The sequence below is a fragment of the Neomonachus schauinslandi genome, chromosome 11 (assembly GCF_002201575.2).
Source record: "Neomonachus schauinslandi chromosome 11, ASM220157v2, whole genome shotgun sequence".
NCBI lineage: Eukaryota > Metazoa > Chordata > Mammalia > Carnivora > Phocidae > Neomonachus > Neomonachus schauinslandi.
In genome coordinates, this window is record NC_058413.1 from 86,958,531 (window position 1) to 86,973,334 (window position 14,804).

General features: G+C 45.6%; 1 protein-coding gene across 2 annotated transcripts in view; it reads right to left on the reverse strand.

Moving 5' to 3' along the window:
* FLI1 (Fli-1 proto-oncogene, ETS transcription factor) overlaps nt 1–14,352 on the reverse strand; it is a 114,893-nt gene extending 100,541 nt beyond the window's left edge. For both annotated transcript variants that reach the window (XM_021696278.2, XM_021696277.2), the window contains exon 1: nt 14,123–14,352. In XM_021696278.2, the coding sequence (XP_021551953.1) occupies nt 14,123–14,140 (18 nt within the window). In that variant the 5' untranslated portion in view covers nt 14,141–14,352. The remainder of the gene's footprint in view (nt 1–14,122) is intronic.
* Nucleotides 14,353–14,804: the final 452 nt, after the last annotated feature.

The window sequence follows — 14,804 nt, forward strand, 5'->3', positions numbered from 1 at the left end:
AAGGGAGAGTAACTTGCCCAAAGTCATCCAGCCAGCCTAAGGCCAAACCGGGACCAGAACTGAAATTACCCAACCCTGGTGCCCACTTTGGCGTTTCAGAGGGATGCATCGATAGGGTAGGGGGCCCCTTTCCCGGGGAGCACAGATCTGCTCCATCAGACACTTCTGCATTTAGTGAAGAGGTGTACAGATAAGCTCATCATCAAAGCTTATTAATGTCTATGAGGAAGGGGCAGAGAACAAGGCTTGCTGTTGCAAGAACACTAACCCCCTCCAATCAGAAGGGAGTTGAAAGCAACATTAGTATCTGGAAAATGCCACTCCACCTGGCATACCTCCCATGAGACGGACCACTCCACTGACAGCTTGTCGATGCTGACTGGCTGCATTAGGAAGGACTCCTGTGTTTCATGTAATGCTCCCCTGACCCTTCTATAAGACCTGAGCTCAGGGCCAACTCTCCCTCCTTCAGTGATGGGCCCACCTTCAATGATACCCCTTCTTTTTCCACAGGAGTTCCCCTTCACTGAGGCATCAGTCTCTCTCTTTCCCCTTGGAAACGCGTATGTTTTCGGCACACTAGTTAAACATTCTCTCCTGTTTCCAATTATTTTTAACAATTAAGCATGCAAATGTCTAAGCAAAATTTATTAAACTGTGGGCTTTAAGGAGGGAAGAAAAAAAAAAAGATGAACCAACATGAATCCGAATCATCAAAGAGCTCTTACAAAACCAGCATTTTGAGGCTTTAATTGGAAGTGAATCAGAAACAGGCGTGTGAAATTTCCCATGAAATGCACACAGGGTTTAAAAATCTAGGAGAGAAAAAAACGGTGCTCTGGGCAGAGAAGAGTCTGGGTCATATCCATTCCAAAGTGATGGGAAGAATTGGTTAATTCTGATAAGCTCCAAACCCAGCCGGACTGCCTGATCCTGGCTAGTCCGTAAGACTTTCCAGTGGGAAACTCTAAGAAGGCAGTGACTATGACCATGGTACTCCTTTACCACACTACAGACCCAGTAAGGATATGGAGATCCACCGATCTCCAGAAGGAAGGGCTCAGAGGCCCTAGCGTCCAGAGACCCAAAGCCATGCCCTCACGGCCTTCACAGAGGCACCCTGGAAAATTCTTCTCAGGCCAGTTTTCTTGAAATGACAATTCCAGAAAAGTAGTCTGCTCTTTCTCCCTCCCCTTTCTAGAAAGAGCACAGAAAGTACAGGTGCCCCTCAAGTTCTTGACCTCTGGGGAAGTCCTGTGTTGAGCCAAAGACCCTATTTGAGCAAGGTTACTTGTGCCCTTTGGCCCAATATGCTCTTATGGAGGAGAATTCCAAGGTCCGTATAAGGTTCTCTACAGACAGGATTATCAAGGCTGGGGGAGCTGCAGGAGGTAAGTCATGGATCTGGGTTCTAGGATTCCTCCCCGGCCACGGACCTGGTACAGAGTTCGTGACAGAGTACAATGCCAGGAAAAGAGAGGGCTCCTGCTCACACATGGTGGCGCAGTCACTCCCTTCCCTTTGGCAGATGATGTGAGGCTTAGCACCCCAATCATGCCTCACACGTGCGCCTCGCGCCATGTAGTTTCTGAGTTACTTTCCTCTTTCAAGTACCCTCTCAATCTCTCTTTTTTTGGGTAAAGATTTATTTATTTATTTATTTGAGACAGAATGAGAAAGAGAGCTCAAGCAGGGCAGAGAGGCAGAGCGAGAGGGAGAAGCAGACTCCCTGCTGAGCAGGGAGCCTGATGCGGAGCTCGATCCCAGGACCCTGGGATCATGACCTGAGCCGAAGCCAGACGCTTAACCGACTGAGCCACCCAGGCGTCCCTCAATCCCTTTTCATCTAGAGAGGATTACCTTGAGGACTGGGGTGGGAGAAATCAGTGTGAATTAACAATGGTGAATTAACCCTCTCCTCTTAGAAGTATCTTGCTTGCCTGGGGAGTTACATTTCAGTTTCAATTTGATTTCCATTTCAAATCAGTGATCTTTGTTAAAAAAAAAAAAAAAGAGAGAGAGAGCCAAAAAAGATGACTAGTAACATTTGGGTGGCTGCACTATTTCTTAGACGCCTAGCTGGTTTCTATGGAAAGTGCCATCTTCAATTCCCCAAGAGGATTACACAGTTGTAAGGAAATAAGACAGGTGAACAAAGAAAGCATGAATTCGTGAAGTCTTGATAACTTAGCTCCTGGAAACACCCTTATCGCAAATGTGTTGTTTGGGCACAGGAATACCCGAGTTCTGCTCTGAGTATCTTTTGCCTAGTTCTCATCTTCGGACACATCCCATCCTGAAGCTTCAGTGATCTCTCCTGTGCATTGGCCTCTTATCTTCTAAGAGTACGGGGGCGTACTATCAGTTGACAGCTTGTGATATTTGCTTTCGGCGATACGACAGGGGTGCAGACAGCTCCCCCAGTCGTGTTCCCTATTTCTCTGGATTATGCCTAAAGGTTTGTCAGAAATAACGTGCCCAGCAGGTGGTGAGGCCAAGCGGTACGGAGTGATATGGCATCCTCCAGGCAAGAGAGGAAAGCAACGCCTTCATCCCCATTTCTGGAATTTCTTCTTCGACTGACGTCAATGCCCATTTGGATAGAGTTCAAAGCTTCTTTTCTTATGGGCAGGTTTCTAGAGTTAGAACTTCAAACACAGCTAGAATGAAATTTCGAAAGAAGAGGGTTTCTTTGCTGGCCTGTGGGGTTGAGTTAGGTTATCAAAAGAGTAAACCCTCAATACAGAGGCATTCCATGTAACCCTTGAAGGTGTGCCTGTGTGTATGGGGTTGGGGGGTGCTCATGTGGTGTTAGTGAGGAGAATGGGCTCAATTTCCCCCCTTTGAATGAAATCCAACTACAACTAGGATGAGTTCAAGTGGCTCGTTGACCCCTGATAATTGCACATGGGGTCCATCGTGCTACTGTGCAGCACGTTGTGGAAAACTGCAAAGGCAAGTCCTCGGCCCTATGCACTGAGAGTGAACATTTTTTAAATAATAGCTTCTTCGGTGCTAAATTATGTTTGGTCCCAAGTATCCTTGGAGCTCTGGTTTTCTTTGTTCTGCCAAAGGAAAAAGGAAATAAATCAGGAAGCTGGGCCAGTCCACAGGAAGTCTCACTCGGGCTGATAAAGGAACCGATGTGAGCTAGCTGTGGATGCAGTTATAAGTCAATCAGCCTTGAAATAACAAGAAAGACTATTCAGGAGAAACTGGAGCTCCAGCTAGCCTTTCTCGATGGCTTCCTTTTAACCTTACAAAACGTTCCCTTCTTTGTGTTTTGTATAAGCCCCCAATCTGGGTTTGTGTGTTTTTTAAGCATGTGTGTGTGTGTATGAGTGAAAGAGCATGAGAAGGAAAGGAAGAGTTAGAACAAGAGAGAAAAGGGGGGTAAAGGAGGAAGCATTGTCAAGGCAAAGAATATGCTATTCTCTATGGAGCTACAACACTGTCTTTTTATCATCTCGTTAGCTCATGAAAGTAAAACAGAACCTGTTGGTTTCATGCTCGCTTTTGCCTACTGTCCACTACACCTGCTGGCAAAGTCAGGCAGGGACTCTTACCTGGGGAAAATACGGGGCTTAGGCCTTCTTGAGTAAAGGGTGGTAGAGAATTGAGATGCACCACGAATCTGACCCGTGCAGGCTAAGGGTGGGGTCACTTAGACTAATGGACACGACAAACAACAAAACCTACGTGGTAGATGGGTTCGACTTGGAGCCTAAACTTCATGGATGTATGTGTCAATCCGGCAAACTATCACTGTGGCTAAGCTCTATGAGCTTTGTAGGCAAACAGGATTAGGTTCAAATCATTGCTTTTCCACTTTCTACCTTTTATGACCCTGGGTAAGTGACTCCACCTCTCCAAAACGGAAGCGATACATACATCATAGGGTCGGTACAAGGATCAAAGGTGGGTATGTCTGTAAAGGTTAACACAGATGTTGGCACAAAATAAGAGCTAGAGAAATAGCTTTTTTTCCTTCTGATGACTCTGATTGTTCCTCCTTCCTCCTCACGCTATTCCTCCTCAGATGGAAGGCGAGTGAGTCTCTTGCTCTTAAGTAAGAAGTAGGGAAAGACAGACCTTAGCTAGGGCCATTGGGGTTCATGTAAAATAGTGGGTGATACAGTTTCAAACTGAATTGGGGCCTTTTTGGGGTTGACTGTGTTTTTGCCCATATCATAGCACCACTTCCTGTTTTAAGAAGAAGAAAAAAAGCCTTCCAGAAAACTCATTAAGAGGCTCAAAATTCTTCTTGGACATCAAATAAGTCCTCAAAATATCGTTTTTTTTAAGAGTTAAGTGTAAATGAATCAAAACCAGACGAATTCAATTTCCCTTCAATTAAACAGGATTTTTTAAAAGTCCAGGGGAAAGGCGCTTGGGGCCAAATGTGTTTTGGGTTTTAAATGAGACCAACTTTTGGAAAAGAGTGTAAGACCCCATAGCAGAATCAGGCCCTATTCTTAGTTTGCATTAATGCAAAGGGATTAGCACAGCTCCAGTGTCACTTGGTAATAAAAACAACCAGCTCACAGAAAGTCACAAAGCACCTCCTAAGAGCCCCAGGCTTCAACTGGCCTCAAAGATCACTAGAATTCAGCCCCAAGATTGTGGGGAAGAGCCACATGGGCCCAGATAGAATGTCTATGAAAGGCTTAGTCATCCGTGCCCCCAAATAAGAAATGTCTTTAAAGACTGCCAGCGATCAGAGTTTTATGAGCATGGAAGCTGAAAGGAAAATTTGAAATTATACCCTTACTGTATACACCAGAAAACATTTAGCATGAGAAATTTTACATGAATTCTGAAGGACTGAAGTGACTTGCCCTAAGACCCCATTGCTCATTTACGGCAGAGCTGGGGCTGGAATTCAGGTCTCCATATCCTAGGCTGGACAATTTTTCTCTGTATTTATTACAAAGTGGGACCCAAAAGTGTCTGAGATCAGCACATTTGGGTTAGAATGTTGGTGCTCAGGCCATTTTTTACAAATCTGTTTCTAAAGTCCTTCTTTATTTTTTATGTCCACTTTTTTTAAATTTATAAAAGTAATATATACTAGTTATTAAAAAAAATCAAAGACTACCTAAGTTTATAGTGTGAAAAATAAAAGTCTATTTCTCTCTGCCCAGAGGCAACCACTCTTAATAGCCTCTTGTATATTCTTCTAGAAATTGTCAATGCATAACCATGCATATGTGTGTATTTTCAATTTTTTTTTTTTTTACAAAAATGGGACCACACATTTTGTAACTTGCTTTTTTCCATGTGACAATATACCCCAGGGAACTTTCTAAATCAGGGTGTATAGACAATTGATTTTATTCCACAGAATAGTTGCATGGTATTTTCTTACAAGCATCATCCATAATGTATTTAACAAGTCCCCTGTTGATGGATGTTTAGAATTCTTTCCAGTTTTTGCCATTACGATGGTACAATAAACAACGTGTGCATACATATTTCATATGTGACTGACCATGTCTGTAAGCTAAATTTTTAGAAATTGGACTTGTTATCGAATTTCTGTGAATATTTAACATCTCAATCGATGTTTCCAATTGATGTGTCCTCCAGAATGACTGTACCAAGCTAGACTCCCACCCATAAGGTAAGGCAGTGACATTTCTGCTTACTCTAACATGAGGCATTATTAAGCTGTTTTAATCTTTGTTATACTGCGCTCATAGGTGATAAATGTTGGAATTTCATGATTTTCATTTGAATATCATTAGGCACATGCTTGAAATTCTTTTCATATGTCTATTGGCCATTTGTATTTCTTTTTCTAGCATTGCCTATCATAGCATTTTTGCCTACTTTTCTGCTAACTGTTCTACCTTTTTCTTATTAACTTGTAAGAAACCTAGTATCCTGGGACATTTGCTTTTTGTTTTAATCCCTAGAAATATTCTTCCTCAGTTTCTCTTTTATCTTTGCACTTGATTTATGGTATTTTTCTCTGCGTTAAAATATATATGTAGAGGACCTACAGCTGAGAAAGGGAGAATAAGAAGTCCTTTCCTTGGCCGAAGCCCTGGTTTTCCAAAAATGTCCATACAACAGACTAGTATCACCAAGAGTGAAGGGGCGATGGAAATTATAAGCTGGATGTTATCCTTGGGAAAAATGTTCCTACATTTCTTTATAGTAAAAAGCCACAAATAAAGATTCACCCAATGAGTATTGCTGCTTTTGGAATCTCCAATAGTCAGAGCTTAAAATCCAAAAGCAGAGAAAGCTCTATTCTCTAGAAGTTCGGAAGAAATACTATAGGCATCTTGTTCTTGTTCATGTACACGGAGTTCTCTTGAGAACTGTGCCTGGCTGTATCATTCAATTTGGGGTTGAATGAATAAATGAATGAGTATGAATTAAGTGATGAATGCCTAAAGGCAAAATGACTCTTCAGGCATAAGAATTTAGATTTAACTCTATGCATTTACCCAGATGGTAACAGCATTAACTTAAAGACAACTCGAAAGCTGAGTAATTTTATAATAATAACTGTTGTCACATTTCTGCTACATGAACAATAGTACAAAATTGTTCATTCTCAGACCCCCTCACACCTAAAATCAATGAATACCCATATATCCAGACCCAACAACTCTGCTACTGGAATGTTAGATTCCAGGAGACGGTGAAACCCACATGTGTCTAGAAATGCAGGGTTAGAGCTCCCATGGCACCTGTAATTCTGGCCTCCTGCATGTGTGCACTGCGATGTGACATAGGTCTTGCATTACCTTGGACACATAAATGGGCCCTGCTCTTGCGAAAACATTTCAGTTTTCAAGTCTACATTCTCTAGGAGGTAACTTGAAAAATGTACATGTTCTGGGATTTTGATCATGAACTAAATGGCAGGTACCTTGTTTCCCAAAGATGGGAACTATCTTAAATATGTTGGCATTCTGGTTCATTTTTGTAGGTATAAGTGACTCGGAAGCTGCGGTAAAGTGGGACTGAGTGATCTGGAAATGCATCTGAACACTTAATCTCTGATCCTGTTTGGAATGATGGTAATATCTGAGTTTGTGGTGTGCTTGGGTGGAATTTCAGCAGGAGGTGAAATTTCAGCAAGAGGTGATGGGCACACCCGAACTACGACAGTCTATCAGGCCTGTTTGACTTTCTATCGAAATTTGATTTGAGTCTCAGGGAAACAACCTTTCCTTTTGTCTCTTCTCAATTACTATCTGCTGACTCATTCTCAAAAGGAACTAAAGTTGTACCCCAGGATAGACTGCCCAATTGAAAAGATGGCTTGTGGTGTAACCTCTAGAACACAGAGACAGAGGACACATTTAAATGAGTGAAGGGAAAAATCACATTTTTATGAGCTCTGGTGAAATAGAGTCTCTCCTCCTTCCCCTGACTCCATATTTAATAAACAGATGTCTTTAAAGACAGCTGAGAGCATGGTCTGGTTGCCTGGCCTATCACTGGCAGTCGAATCCTGTCGACTATTCACTTCTTGTAGATTCTGACAAATGATGGAGTCACTCCTTTCTTGATTTCCTAAGGAGTTGGGTGTGGACAAGAAGGGTGCCATTCTTAAGAGACTTGTACAGCTGTGTTGGTCATCCTTCTCTTCAAAAGTTTGTGATTCCTCCTTTCTAGACCTCAATTCTTTGTTATGGTATTGAAGGTCCTCCAGAATCCAATTCCATCCAATCTTTCCACTCCTACCTTTTCCTTCATATGCATCCCTCCACCCACCACCTCACCAAAGTATTCTGATTTCTGAGAAAGCCCCTGAACCCTATCTTCTTGTGCAAGTCCTGCCCATCCTTCATAGCCAAGGTCCAGGTCACACCTATGCCAAGAGGCTGTGTGTATAGAAAAAGCAAGTATTCTGGAATCAGAAACCCCGGGCTCGAAACCCAACTCTGTCATCGATTAGCTGTCATCTTAGATAACTTACCTAACCTCCCTGAACTTTTCTCTCATCCAAAATGGAGGGACAGATGAGATGGTATTATCTCCCATGGGGCTGTTGTGAGGATTAATGATGAGGGTTTATGCAAAAGTGCTTTGTAAATAGAAGGGACCATATAAATAACTATTGGTGTTACGTCTTTCTGTGTCTCTCCAGTTGAAATTGCTCTTTCCTTCCTTGTGGCTAGCGGAACACTTAGTGCATTCAGCAGTGCACACACCTGGCTTATCCTCCTGCTCTGTCTCCAGAACAGCAGTTCTTATACCACTGGCATTTATCGTGACCCTGCATTACAGTCACGCAAAAGACCTTACTGATTTACAAGGTTGCTGACTTGCATTAATATGACTGGCATCCGTTTATGATGCCAAAGAGGCTAAGGTGGTAGATCCCCATAGAGCCAACCAGCTTCACACAGAATAGGGACTGTCTAATCCTCTCAGACTTCCACGATATCAGCGCTCAGGGTGACAATATGGGGATAAGCAAAACCCCACCCATTGCCTCTGGCAAACACGTCAGAGTACATAGGCTACCGCTGTTGGGTCTAGGAGGTCAGTAGAAGAATCAGAGTGACATCACTTAGTAGTACCATCCCACCGATGAACTGATTCATGAATGGGATGAGCACTATAGATATAAGTCATGAAAGCGACAGAAAATGAAGCAGAGTATAGTCTTCCGCAAGGAAAATACACCTGCACAGATCTGAGGTTACTAGAAAAGCTGTTATTCTGGTTGATGATTTTGTGAGATTGTGAGTGTGTGTGTGTGTGTGTACATAGTGACCAGTGTCCTTTAGCCTTCTCAATTTGTCACAAAACAACAAGCCAAAGATAGAAAGACTGTTTTAAACACAGGCCAAAAAAAAAGAAAGTCATGTTATTTAAAACAAAACAAAACAAAAACATTATTCTAGACCTACATAATGTAGCTAATCGTCTAAAATGAATGAAAATAGTAGATTTTCAAATTCTCACCCTAGACAGTTGGTCCCTAATCTGAAAACCTGTCTATCAAGCTTTGGATAGAATAAGACTTCTTTCAGAGACGAATAGGATGGCCTGAGTATTGACTTAACAATTTGAGGATATTTTTGAAGTTGGAGGTAAGATAAAGGCCTTAGTCCATTAGAAATCCTGCCTGGTGATTCATCATCATAAAATTTTTCCTAATTTTTTTTTTTTTTTTTTTGCTGGGACAACTCAATACTAGCATTAGACTAATGTTACAGTTCTAGAAAATAGACTTGGTTTAAATCAATCACTTTTTAAAACCAAATGCCAAGTTAACTGGTTAACTCCAAACAGAAGCAGACATTGAAATCTGAAATCTTATTTAATGCAGTTGTTATTTAAGACCTACTTACTACACAGTCTGAAAGATGGGTCTATAAGTTATATTATAATGCACTGAATATGTTTTGCTTAAATCATCAAATATTCGTTATTAAAGGAACTGAAATAGGAATTCAGCCCACCTTCCCCCAGTCTGTGGAGAGACCTATTGGCTATTTAAGCAAAATCCTGTATTTTTTTGTTGTCTCCCGGTAACAGAGACCTTGTTTGTCTATAGGAAAAGTAGGATTTATTTTGGAAAACAGCCATGTAAAAATCCTATTTGAGAATTTGGAATTTTTTTTTAAGTATGGACATAATTCAGGATGGTAAGAATATTTTTTCATTAAATAACAGATATGTCTTTAGTTCAAAGTGCCAGATTCCTCATGGTTTTTCTTTTAAAGTCTTCTCTCTCTGTCTTTCTCTCTCTCTGCCTCTGTCTCTCACACACATGATCTCCAGGATTCTATAATTCATGGTATTGTAACGAAAGCAAATGAAATCTTCACGGTATGCTGGAAAGAACACTAGCCTGAGGGTTAGGATCCCTGAATTCTCCTCTTGACTCTGTCAATAGTTAGCTGTGTGATCTTAGGTCATTCATTAAATAACTGGGCCTCAGTTTCCCCACGCACAGAATGAGAATATTGAGTTCAATAATCTCGAAAGTTCTCAAGTTGCAAACCTATGAACTTAACTTTGAACGGAAGGAGAAGTGGAAGGAAGATTTTTGTGGGATTTATTCGCCAAGGAAACAGGATTCACCATTTGGTAACTAACTGAGGGAAGCAATTCTATGTGGTCATGGGGACAGAGAAACTGACAAAGTGCTGTCTTTCCTGGAGTTCTCATGACGCCAGGCCATAGGAGGGTTAAAAGGTGGTGTTGGTGAAGGGGGAGGCAATTCACTCTTCAAAGTCAAGGCAGCATCCTTTTTTGAGGACAGACGTAGAGTCTTTGTTCCCAGTGTTCCTCACTCTGCTGGTTTCTACTCAGATACCATCCGGAAGTTTCCTGACTGGAAAGCACTGTCCTGTCTGCCATAACCTACCCTCCTGGCCTCGTCTGCCACACACACTCTCTACCAGCTTACAGAACCCAGCGGGGACCTCCACCTACCTTCCGATTTTGTTCTCCCATCATTTAGGGGATTGAAGAGTGCTGCCATTTCCCAAGGCAAAGGATGAAGACTGATAGTATCTCTGCTCCATTGTGAGTTTATCTGAAGCATCCTCCCTGGTCATCGGGGCTGATAGAACCACATCACCTTTTATCCCATAACCTGCCTCCTTGCTCTTCAGGAGGTGCATCAGCCCTGGACACACAATTATTTACTTTGGTGTCTGCCCCCTCTACAAGAGTATACGTTCTAGCAGGGTTTTGATAACCTGCTTTATTCTCAACACAGAAAGCAGAGCCTTGGAACATAATAGGCACATAATCAATATTGGTTGAATTAATAAAACATGTATTATGGGACATCCAGACCTGTGATCTAATGTTCTGACCAATCGATCCCCACAAGCCCCTATCCCCAAGGAGAAATTCAATGAATGTGCATTCCACTAAGGTACCAGACTTTATTTAATCCTCACTGTGATTTCTGGCAAGGGGGTATTTTGGCCCCATTTTACAGATGAGAAAACTGACATTTAAGGAGCTGAAGGGCCTTGCTATAGGGCACACGGCAACTAAGTAGCAGCTGAGAATGAACTCAGGCTTTCTGACTTCGAGTCCGCTGTGCATTTCCCTGTTTCATTCACCACGTTTGCATCTTCTCTGATTGTTTCCCCGTCTTTAATGGTACCATGTGCATTGAATCAAGCTTTCATAGATGGAGTAACTAGATTCAATGGAAGACTGCCTAGAACTAAGATGCAGGTTTTGAAACCAGGTCATCTCTTAAGCAGCAACCAGGATCACGTGATTTTCAACACTGATAATATCAACTGTGGGGAGCAGGGGTGGGGTAGGTGTTGTTTAATATCGCAGGTTAACTTGTCTGTGGCCAAAGAAGAGTGGAACAGCTCCTGAAAATTTTGGTATTCCCAACGTGATGCTCAGAGCCTTCCCAGGAGACATTCTTGGAAAGGAGGAGAGAACATGACACGGAAGGACTTATAACAAGGGCAGCAAGATTAAGATTTTGAAATCAAAATGAGTTGTGCAAATTATGCACAGAATAAAAACCTTCTGCAAAGCAATCCAGACTTCCCTGGCATCCTGGACCAAATACCTCCGCAGTGTGGAGACCCACGTATTTTGAAATATAGACATGGCTTATATTTGAGGAAGAAACATGCAGGTGCATAAAAATCACATTCCAGAATTACTCAAAGATGATTTGTCAAGGTCACTCAAACTGGGGACACACATTCTAGATTTCTGTCTACAGACCTCAATCTGTATGGAACTGGATTTCGTGGACATGCAGGTACAGGTCCTTAGAAATTCATATAAACATGATATTTTAGGAACAGAAGATTGGAAAGATATGCTGTAGAGGTAATTTAGTCCCACTGTCTCATTTGTACAAAGATTTTGAAGTTCAAACAGGTTCAATGGACTGTGCATTCTCGCATGGAGGCTAGAAATCCACTGGCCTCCCCTTGTCCACTGTGCCCTCCAAACACAGTGTTTGAACCCTTGCAGGAATAGGGTCTAGGAACCTCAAGATCCAAAGGTCACACAGGAACAGGAAATTGTGTGGCTTTCACACAATTTAAATACCGAAGTATACACTAACAACTCAATCCTTCAGCATTTTGGCGACTGCAGTCCCTTCTCAGGACTTGAGAAGCCACTACTCTCACTGTGGGTGGGTCTGCAGAACCAGGTCACCTGGATGAGAGACAAAGGTGCTCCTGAGGAGGCTTTGGAGGGACTCAGAGGCTCCTACCACCCACCTGAAAAAGAAGACCTTCACCTCCATCCTTAGCGTGAAGGGCCAGGGGCCTCTCCTAAGCCTGTTCTCACTGCCTGCCATGCCAATCCTTGTGTGTGTCTCTAAAGAGGTTAGCACATCCTGGGTACACAGACCACAGCTTCCTCCATTTGCTCAGGGCCTTAGAGGTCTGAGCATCATGGAGATATTGCTTCACTTCTCCTTAGGGTGTCCACATCAAGACCCCAGAGCCATCTTACCACCCTTCCGGATCAGAGGGACTGCCTCTGGGTAAGTGGTAAGTGTCCTAATGAGGGGGAGTTTTCTAGAGTCGAGCATCCTTTTTACCAAACCAGGGATACACAAACACTTGCAGGCACACACCAGCGTGAAGAGAAACAAGCATAAATGACCGGTGGCCACCTCCACCCTCGCCATAGGAACACTCGTCACCCCCACACACTTTAAATTGGATGAACCCAGACTCGCACTGGCTCCCCTTAACTCAGTACAATCAGTTATCTCATCTCCAGATTTTCAAGTTCCTTCTGTTGGTGCCTTTTACCTCAGTCAGCATGTTTCAAACTTTCAGAAAAAAACCTTAGAAAATAAAAACCACTACTTCACCCAAATGATAAAAATCTCCTAAATTCTCCAAGCACAACATCTTCCTCTCCTCTTAACTCAGCCCTGAGCGAGGAGTTGATTCCTTTGGGTTCTGGGGAATGGCGGGTTCTGCCACTCCCCACCTCACCAGCCTAATAGTTTTTCCAGACTGACTCCTGCTTGATGTTGCGGGACAGCCTGGAAGCCGACTCCAGGTCCCATTCATTCCTCTCGGTCCTCTAAGGTCAGTCACTTTAGGGGGTGCCCCTCCTCTCGGCTCCCGGCCCCACTTCCCGCTTCCAGAAGGAGAAGGCAATCAACACTCCTGAAGTCTAACACGAAACCCAGACCCTCATCCATCCCTCTGGGCTGCATTTTGCAACTTAGAGCCTGGCGTGAGGTGTGGGGTGAGGGCGGGGTGGATTTGGCAGAGCGGTCGCCGGGGCCGTCGGCTCAGACCCGGCCACCGCAGGAGAAGCGGCTCTGCAGGGCGCGGGACCCTCTTGGGGAGGACGGTGGTGTCCTTGCGCTGGAGCCTGCGCACGCCTGGGCGCGAAGAGCCGGGGCCCGGCGCGGAGAGCCGGGGCGGGGCGCGGGGCAGCGGCGCCGACCGAGGCTGCAGAGAGATCCCCTGCCCGCGGAGCGCAGAGGCCGGCCCGTCAGTCCCGGGAAGCCGGCGGCTCTGAAGCGCCGAGAGCTCAGCAACACAAGTACCCAGAGGAAGGGAAACCAGCCCGTGCTGACATGTAAACAGGGACTTCCATCCGAGGAGCCCGCTCAGACAGACCCCCAAGCACACTCACTTGCACCCCGAGCCTCCTGCAACCCGTCCATTTGCCCGCCCCAGGGCCCTCCAGGCCGGGGGACCCGAGCGGGTGGCGGCTGCCGCTCCCTCCCCCGTCGCCTTCGGCCTCGGGTAAGAGGAAGCCGGCCGCCAGGCGAGTGCCCAGCGCCGGGGCCAAGGCGCCCAGCTTGCCGGGTGGGAGTGGTGGACCCGGAGGTGTCCGGCCCCAGGCTTGGATCCGCGCCCGAGGTCCCTAGGTTTCCCGCGGACCCCCGCCCGCAGCCCGGCCCGCAGCGCGTAGGTGGGGGGCCGGACGCGGCTTTGCGAAAAGGGGTGCGGGGGAGATCGCTGTCTGTGGTGAGCCCGGAGGGTCGCCCCCGCGAGTGAGAGTCGCCACCCGAGCGCGGGAGGAGACGGCGCGAAGCCGGGGCACGGAAGGAAGGGAGAGTAGCCACGTCTTCCGGGACCCCCGCGCCCCGCGCCAAGCCTGCCCGCTGCCTCGCCGCCCCGGCCGGCCCCGCCGCTCCCGCGCCCACTGCCCCATCGCTTACCTTAATAGTCCCGTCCATTTGGCCAAGTCTGCAGCCGAGCCCCCCAATATTCCACACATTGACCCGGTTACAGCCTGACCTCGCAGCCCCTTCGGATTAGCCCGGCGCGGCCTCCCTGGCGCCCTGGGCCCTCCCTGCGTGCCCCCCACGAGCGCCCTGCCCTCGCTCCCCTGTGCACGTTTGTTGTTGTAGCGGAGCGAAAAAGAGACAGTTAACCGGATGAAACTTTTTTTCAGCTAATTTTGGGAAGTGACTTCACTTTGCGAATCGGGGAGGAAGTCCTATCTCTCTCTCTCTCTCTCTCTCTCTCTCTCTCTCTCTCTCTCTCTCTCTGTCTCGCGCTCTCCTCTCCTCTCCCCTCTGCTCTCCCTCGTCTTCCCTCCCCCCACACCCCCTCTTCCTCCCCTCTGCTGGTCCTGCTTTTCGCATCACACACACTGTATAAATATACCCGGAGATGCCCAGATACATTCATGCGCTGCGCACACAGGATACTTGCTCCTGGGAGATAAGAGCGAGCTGGGAACAATGCCGGGGTCCACGCCCGGCGCCCGCGCCCTGATTCCCGCAGTCTGCACCCCCACCCCCACCCCCTTCCCCAAAAGTCCAAAACCAAACGTCTTTCTGGCCTCCTTCCTTTTCCCGGGGCCTTTGGCCGAAGGTGGCCCTCCTGACTCATTCA